The sequence below is a fragment of the Apteryx rowi genome, unplaced genomic scaffold, assembly GCF_003343035.1.
Source record: "Apteryx rowi isolate R43461 unplaced genomic scaffold, aptRow1 scaffold_118, whole genome shotgun sequence".
Taxonomy (NCBI): Eukaryota; Metazoa; Chordata; class Aves; order Apterygiformes; family Apterygidae; genus Apteryx; species Apteryx rowi.
Genome location: NW_020447397.1, coordinates 2,075,031 through 2,083,402, shown reverse-complemented (window position 1 = coordinate 2,083,402; position 8,372 = coordinate 2,075,031). Strand labels below are relative to the sequence as shown.

Genomic DNA, 8,372 nt, shown 5'->3' with positions numbered 1-8,372 from the left:
GAGCATGCAGGTTTGCCATGAGGGGTGCAAGAGGATCCTCCACAGTCATGTCCCGTACGCACTTCCCTGGCTGCATGCACCCGCTTGAGGCATCCTAACTTGAGCCACATTTTGCCAGCTACCCTGTCTGTATAATTCTCCCCTTCCCCCATCTTTCCTAGTTTAAAGCCCTCCTTACCAGGCTGGCCAACCTGTTGGCAAAAACATGTGTGCATGTGGATGGTGGATCCCATCTCTCCCCATCAGTTGCCAATCAGTTGCCGATACTATTTTCATTAGATACATTAGAAAACATAGTCCCACCTTTCTGATCACCTTTAAGCCACCCCATTGTTCTGTAAGGTGTTGTATCTCAAGCCATCAATATTGAGCAAAGGGAAGAAAAGGGAGAGAAATTGAGAAATGTTCACATTTAGGAATCTTTTGAAATAATATTCAGAAATGCTTTCAGTCTTAGGTGATCTCTACCTTGTCTCCTTTTCTTATTATATAAAGCCTCCAGTTAGTGTGGTTTTGCTTTAATGAAAAAACGTGCCTTCCAGCAAAAAATTGCAAAATAAGTTCTTGGCATCTTTAGATTAGGATCATAATTTCCACAGGCTATCACTATAGGATTTCTTTCCAAACTCCAAAACTTTCCGTCTGCAATAGACTGGTATTGTCAAGAAAAGGCCTTCTTTTCTTGAAGAAAAGAGACAAGTTTATTAGAATTCTGTGCTAATTCATAGGATTGTTATACCAGAGACATTTAATATTTAAAAGAATTACTGCTTGCAAAAAAATCAATAACTCACCCTTTTATAATGTTGAAAGTCTTAGAAAAATGTACTGATTATTTTCTGTTTTACCAATATGAGGAGCTTGGTTGGGATGAATATGTGAAAAAGAAAAAATAATTGATGGTAGCACTTTAAAATTACTAAGTAATAAAGTATGCGTCCAGTCTGAAAAGTTACTTCAAAATTTGTAATGTGTAGTTAGCCTTGCAATGTGCAGAGCCCTTGTTTACATCTTTATTACATTTGCTCAAGTTTCCAAAGAACAAAACCTTTTTCTTAAGAAGTTAAAACTAGCTTGTTTACCAGTGTATGTGACTGAATACACTACACCTTAGAAGTTATTTTTGTAAATGAAACTACATAGTCTTTGCTATCTAATTGGAAGGGAAAAGCAGAAGTGCATTCACAGGTTGCATTTTTGAATAGGAATTGCTTTAGCTTTTTGTTCATATGTATCCAGTTACAGACTTTCAGCAGTTTCATATTTTGCGTTAGATAATTATGATGCTTTCAGTTTTGAATAGACTTTATACCTTAATGCTGACCAGTCCCATGTTTATTACATAGAGGTAGCACTTTAATACTTTAAACTTTTTGAAACATAAAGTATTTTTCAGTTGTTATGTGCTGTGATTAACTTTGTTGTTGTTGTTGTCTCCCATAGAATGATCTGAAGCTCCTGTTTACATCACTAGGTGATAACAAATATTTAGTTCTACAGAAACTGGCAGAGGCAGTTGAGAGACCAGAAATGGAACAAATTCAGGTATTGCCAAATGTCTATTATTTGACAACAAAATTGAGGGAAAGATTCTATTCAAGGTGTAAATGGATTCTAGAGGACAGTTACTTTGTATGGGAGACTGTATGTACTCCCATAAGGTATGTGAAGATAAAATGACTACTTCCAAGAATGTACTACGCCTGTCTATAAATTAAAAGAAACATGATGTGTCTTTTTTTATCTCCCCACCTGACCTGGTTATGCACAGAGTGGTCACTATTTGAAAGAAAGATAACTTCAGTTCACCAGAGGTCTAAAGTTATTTTAAAATTCTTTGACTGTTGTTGACTCATTAAAAAGCAAAGGTGCTTTCTTCTACACTGGGTTATAGTAAAATCTTGAGTCTTACTCATTTTGAGGAAAATAATTGTTTTACCTTAATCAAGAAGTGCGTGATGAACAACTAACTTTAAAATTAATTAAAGAGACAAAAGATATACTATTTTCTTGTTTCTGTTATTGCCAAAATGACAGAAGTGAATGAAGTAAGCTAAGGGCTTCTTTTTACAAATGTTTCTCATTGCACAAAAACTACTGTTGTCTGGTGCCAGTGGGTGATGAAGAGACTTATCCTTCAGCTAAACAGAAACACTGGGCTTTAGGTACTTGATTTTTTTTCAAAAAGTGATAATCTGCATACACTTGCAAATACCAACCCGTATGTTTAAGTTGCAGTTTTCCATATACAAAAGGGGATTTACAAATTCTTTTTCCTTGACAGTAACTTTGGCCCTGTCCTGGTCCCCTAAACAATCGAAAGAAAAGCTATTTTGCTGTCATGTTTTCTGCTGTCATAGTTCTTTGCCTGATGTTCAGATAAACAGTAATGTGTGCTAATACAAATAATGCTTTAAAAAGATGATAAAACAACTAATAGACCTTCGGTGACTGTACTATAATTAATAGCACAGAACTTCACAGCAAAATTTTGTATAAACCAATATATGATGCTAAAACAACTTGTGACAAAATGTGCCACCATTGTCTTTAAAAACAAGCAGGGACTCTCAACTTTGAATTAATATTTTTTCTGTATTTCTTTAAAGTTATTCACTAAGGATCAAATTCATTATAAAAAGGGGGGGACTGATGAAAACTTCAGGCATTAAAAAAAAAAGAAAATTGATACAATTTATAGCAGCTATTTTACTGTTATGAAACCTTCAAGCTAAATGATATAATTTGCTGATACAGGTCATACTGCAGGCAGAAGAAGGTTTGAAGGAACTAGATGCTGGAATCAATGAATTAAAGAAGCGTGCAGACAAGCTACAAATTGACCAACCTTCTGTGCAAGAGCTATCTAAGCTCCAGGTATGGCTCATACATTCCATCCTAGACGTGTCTAGTGATATCAAAAGTATTAGTACGTTCTTTGTCCTTCCTTATAGCCTCCTGCTTTTTTCACTGTGCAATCTTCAGATTTCCCCTTCCCCTTGAGTTTAGTTTTTAGAGAAGCCTTTCCTCTGTTTTTTTGACAGTTGTGCTTCTCACAATCGTGTACTTAAATCTGGGAGAGCCAACTGTGGTCTGAGGGTGGGTATTTTACTGTAGCTCTCTCTTTTCTGGATGGCCTTAGAGATATTTTGAGTTACTACTTGCTGAATGTTGCTCTTGTCTTGATCAAAAGTATGGGCTTATCCTCACATTCAGACACATGTTCTGAGAATAGAATTCTCAAAACCAGGGCAAGAAGAAAATGATCCTGTTCAAGTCAATAAAAGCTTCTCTGTTGTTCTCACTTTCATGGTTGAGGTATATAAGATGAGAAGAGAACAGAGGAACTGATGAGGTTCTTCCAGTTCTTCTTGCTGTGTAAATTGACAGTAAGGGCACACTCGGTAATATATACATATACAGAATATAAAAATACTCTTTCCTATATAAAGTATAGTGTTGTTTTGGGGCTGATTCGGTTTTTACTATAGGTTGTGTGTATCTTGCTTGCTAACAATAGGTTGCTATGGCACAGATCTCTTCCTGTGCTTGGGCAGGACTGATGGAGACAAAGTTGGCTTTGAGATGCTATAGTCTGGAGCCATGATRGAGTCAGTCCAACCCCCCTGCATTATAAGAAGCAAAATGTAAATTACATCTGCAGTGTGCAGTAGTCACTGGAAGTGCTTGTGTTATTTGTTGTCTAGCCATGCTGTCAGTTTGTCCCTTCACTGTGAGATGCATACTGATGCAAAGCTTTCAGGCTAATTATGTACTGGCATAGGATGAGATCTACCTAAGGGAAGGTCTAGTCTGTTTTTTGATGACTTAAGTCCCGTCACCTTGCTCCTTTGCTATATAAAGCAAGCCTTTGGGATTCTGCTAACTTTGTTCCTGAACACAGACACTAGAAAGAGTTGCAAGGTGCTGCTTATTTTTTCTCTCTTTCAATGCTGCATTGTTAATTTATCAGTGAAATCAGTATATCTACAGTCTTTTTGAGCTGGGAGTTGAAGTTATTCTGCAAGCCTTCAGAAAGGAACACAGCGGCAACAAGTTGGCATCTAGGCAGACATATGAGGTGTGAGATAAGGATAATCATTGCTGCTTTTTGCCCCCAAGGATATGTATGATGAGCTGATGATGATCGTTGGATCCAGACGGAGTGACTTGAACCGGAATCTGGCTCTTAAGGGGCAATATGAGCAGGCTTTGCAGGACCTGGCTGACCTGGTAGAAACAGGGCGAGAAAAGACGGCTGGAGACCAGAAAATGATTGTTGCTTCTAAGGAAGAGGTCCAGTTGCTACTTGACAAACATAAGGTAAGAACCCATGATGTGTTTCAAGACTAGTCATGACTGTAAGCTTGCACACAGTAAATTTCTAACTTTTCATTGCTGAAGGTTCAGGAGCTTTTCTGAATGGTTGGTCAGTGCTAAATCAAGATATATTAAAAATTACTCTAGTTTAAACTAGAGTCAATGAACTGTTCTGATTGAATGGCTTTCAAATGCTCTATTGCAGGTGAACTCCAGGTAGGATCATATTTGCTTCCTCATTCTAATAACAAGTCTCCTATTCTTGTGCTGCTATGCCACAGAGCAATTTGATCCACGTCAATATTTTCTTCCAACGGCAATTTAAGTTTTCAAATAGCAGCCACAATATATAATAAGACTTTGCCATATCTTATTATTAGGAAGAATTTCTTGGTGGTGTTTATCTGATTTAAGCTATTTTGTTCATGGAGTGCAACTTAGGATCTAATTTTCATATAAAGGACACCCTGTTTTTCTTCAGTGGTGGATTTTGTGAAATGTTGGTGGAGGGAAAAGTTTATCTAATTCTATGTCTGCAGATACTTACTTGATTGTACTGCTGTCATCTTAAAATGTTGTTTAGTGGTAATGAATTGAGTAAGTATTGCACTTTTTCTTTTCTTTTGTCTCCCCCCTTCCACCCCAAAAAATTTCTCAGGAGTATTTTCAGGGGCTGGAGTCTCACATGATCCTGACAGAAACACTCTTTAGGAAGATGAGGAGCTTTGCCTTCTTGAGAGAAACTCAGTCACATTCAGAGCTAATGGCACAAGCTTCAGCTGTATTAAAGCAGGCCCATAAACGAGGTGTGGAGCTGGAATACATTCTAGAGGTGAGAATTTCTGTGTTCTTTTCTGTACTGCCATTGTGACCAACCAGGATATCCTATATTCCCTGTGCCTGGACAGAACTGATGGACATTGGTCCCTTTTGTCATACCCAATAGGGACTGATGAACTACATGTAATCTTTGCTACTTATATATTGGGAACTTCAGATTATACAAATTGTGTTTGTGTAAACCTAAAAGAGCTGCTTAGCTTTAGCTGTCAAGGAGGACGTCATAAATTTATCTAATCATAAACCAACTCTGTATTCTGACCAAAAGCTGAGCTTGACACAGAGCTGATGTCTTGTTATCAGTTCACAGGGCATTTTTACTGTTATTTCTGTACATTCACAATAGCGCAGCTGCAGGATTTGAGGTTAAGAAAACAAGTAATACATTTAAAATTTCTTCAGGAATAAAAAAAACTAGGTATCAAAACCAATATTCACAGATAAATTATGCTTGCAGACCTGGATATGCCTGGATGAGGATTATCAGGAACTTACAAGACAGCTGGAGTCTGTTGAAGGTAGCATTCCCACTGTTGGTTTGGTGGAAGAGACTGAGGACAGGCTTACAGACCGGATTACACTTTTTCAGGTTGGTGCTTTCCAGTCATTTGTTATAGAAATGTTGGTTGGAAGGGACCTCTGGAGGTCATCTAGTCCAGTATCCCACTTGAGGCAGGACTGTTGCCATGGGCTGGATCAGCCACGGCTTTTTAAACCTACAAGGACGGAGATCCCACAGCAGCACTGGGACCTGTTCCAGTTCTGCACCACCTGCTACTGAAAAGGATTTCTCTAATGCCCAGTCCAAACCTCCCAAACTGCAGCTTGTGGCCACTGTTCTTGTGTTGTTTGGCACCACTGAGGAAAGTAGTACCTCCATCATCTTTGTGATTCTTCTTCAAATAGTTGTAGTCATCTGTTAGACTAGCCCTTAGGATCCTCTTTGCCAGACCAAAACAAGCACATCTCCCTCAGCCTCTAGGGCATGTACTCTAGGTTCCTGACCATCTTTGATAGCTCTCCGCTGGACATTAACCAGTTCTTTGAAAACCCTCTTGAACTGTGTAGGAGGCGGGCGGAGAGCAAAATTGGATGCACTACATGTGGCCTCATCAGCACCAAATAGATGTTTCCCATTCTTTCCCACCCTGAATTAGTTATATATATTGTTCTTTTACCAGACAGCTTTCTGTTTTTGCATGGGTATGAGGAGAACTTAAGCAACCTATTGTGTGGGGGTTTTATTTTGGTTTTCTTTAATGCTAGACATTGTTTGTGTTCATTGTGACTCTAAATTAGTTTTGCATTTCTGTTTCTCTTGTCAGTTTCATAAATTAGGTTATTTGAGTCCAGATTCTCAAACACTGCTACTCTGCTATGGCATAACTTCCAGTACTTTTCTTTTCTTTTTGTCCTGAGGCCACATTTAGATTAAAAATCTGTCATAAGTAATTTATAACTGCCTTGGAATTTTTTGTTACTCTCTAGGAGTTAAACATTTATGTTTCTATATATGTTATATATATAAAAAATCCTGCTAAGTTATTAGAGCTCTATTTACATGAAAGAGCTCTAAATGAAGAGCTCATTAAATGAAAGAAGCTTTAGGTACTCGCCATAGCATTGGTAGCTTCTTACACCTTCAGAATGATGTCAGCATAACTGAAAAAAGGGAATGCATGTACGTTTCATGCCTGAGCTTAGTCAGATATACAAATAATTTTGAAAACTTGTATTACTTGTGTAATAATAGCAGAATTTGGCAGGTATATTTGCCCACATGTACAAATTCCTTACCTACCTACAACTCTCACCATTTATGTGAAATCTGTCTCTGCTTCAAGTTCAATTCCTGGGGTCAAAGTGTTAAGAACCTTTCATTTTTAGCAACTTCTTTGCCGCCTTGCACCCTAACAATTGGCTTTTACATTCTTGGATTTGGATGAGTGAGGTGAACTTCTCTTTTGTAGTTATGCATAGCTGGAGGATACATCAGTGAAAGGAAAAGAGTTAGATTACCTGACAGCTGAGGATAGGCATTAAAAGGATTGAAATGTGGTCACTGCTAAGAACTCAATATTGGGCAACTTTAGGTTTCATTGCAGTCTGGTTTTCAGCAAGATGGGAGTTTAGGGTGTGTCCTTTCAATCCATTTCTCTCTTATGTCCTGTTGCTCCACAATGATTCCTTAGAAATTGTTCTTTTCCACTGTTAAATGTCTATGTTGAAGAGGATTCATCAGTAGGAGACATGAACAGAAATATATTTGAGGGGTTTCGTAACAGTATTTTCAGCAGATTTTGAGGAGGTGCCTACATAACTGGCCTTGGGGAGTTCTAGGGCTGGAATGGAGGGGAGAGAATATGATGTGTGATAGTGATACGGAATATGCTACAAAATGCAATAAAAGCAAAATGGATGTTGAGAAAGTGGGGTAGTAGACAGTTGCAGAGCTATCTAACTTTCTGTCCCCTGTCATTACAGCATCTGAAATCTAACCTGACTGAATACCAGCCCAAATTATACCAGGTGCTAGATGATGGGAAGAGGCTTCTTTTTTCTGTTAGCTGCTCAGATCTTGAAAGTCAACTGAACCAACTAGGAGAGCACTGGTTAAATAACACCAACAAGGTGACCAAGGAGCTTCACAGGCTGGAAATGATACTGAAACACTGGACAAGGTAGTGCTAATGTAATGAGCACAATAAGCTTCTTTGCCCATGCTGTTGAAATTGGGGTCATTCTGATCACAAAACTGTTAGATTCCACATTTAAAAGAAAGAAAATACTGTGAAATGCATGTGATGGTTTGACTTGTCAAACAAGCCACTCTACACTATCTTACTTCTGTTCCATACAAGTGTCATTCCACCCTCGTATTTTGCAATAAAATGCACACCAGATAAGAACTGGTGGGAGGAAGTTAGCTGATACCTAATTTAGATGACTAAGTCAGAAGTCTAGGGTCCATACAGGGTGATGGGAAAGGGTGTGTGCTTTGCTAGATAACATGAGTACCCACAGCATGTTCTGGGAACCCAGCCATTGCTGTTTCTCACAGYTGTGTGCCACGGCATATATGGAAGACAGCATTTAGCTGTCTTCAGCAATGTTCATATGCTACTTTTGAAATAGCATTCTCTGAGCGGTGTACACACTCTGTATTATTCACGTGTTGCCAGCACGTGAATGTCCCTGGTTTGTTGGTGCCC

At 38.4% G+C, this 8,372-nt stretch overlaps 1 protein-coding gene across 2 annotated transcripts in view; it reads left to right on the top strand.

Moving 5' to 3' along the window:
- Positions 1-8,372, top strand: part of SYNE1 (spectrin repeat containing nuclear envelope protein 1) — a 105,754-nt gene that overhangs the window by 27,230 nt on the left and 70,152 nt on the right. For both annotated transcript variants that reach the window (XM_026083583.1, XM_026083594.1), the window contains 6 exons: positions 1,444-1,545; positions 2,758-2,877; positions 4,123-4,323; positions 4,979-5,152; positions 5,618-5,749; positions 7,645-7,841. In XM_026083583.1, coding sequence (XP_025939368.1) covers positions 1,444-1,545; positions 2,758-2,877; positions 4,123-4,323; positions 4,979-5,152; positions 5,618-5,749; positions 7,645-7,841 — 926 coding nt within the window. The remainder of the gene's footprint in view (positions 1-1,443; positions 1,546-2,757; positions 2,878-4,122; positions 4,324-4,978; positions 5,153-5,617; positions 5,750-7,644; positions 7,842-8,372) is intronic.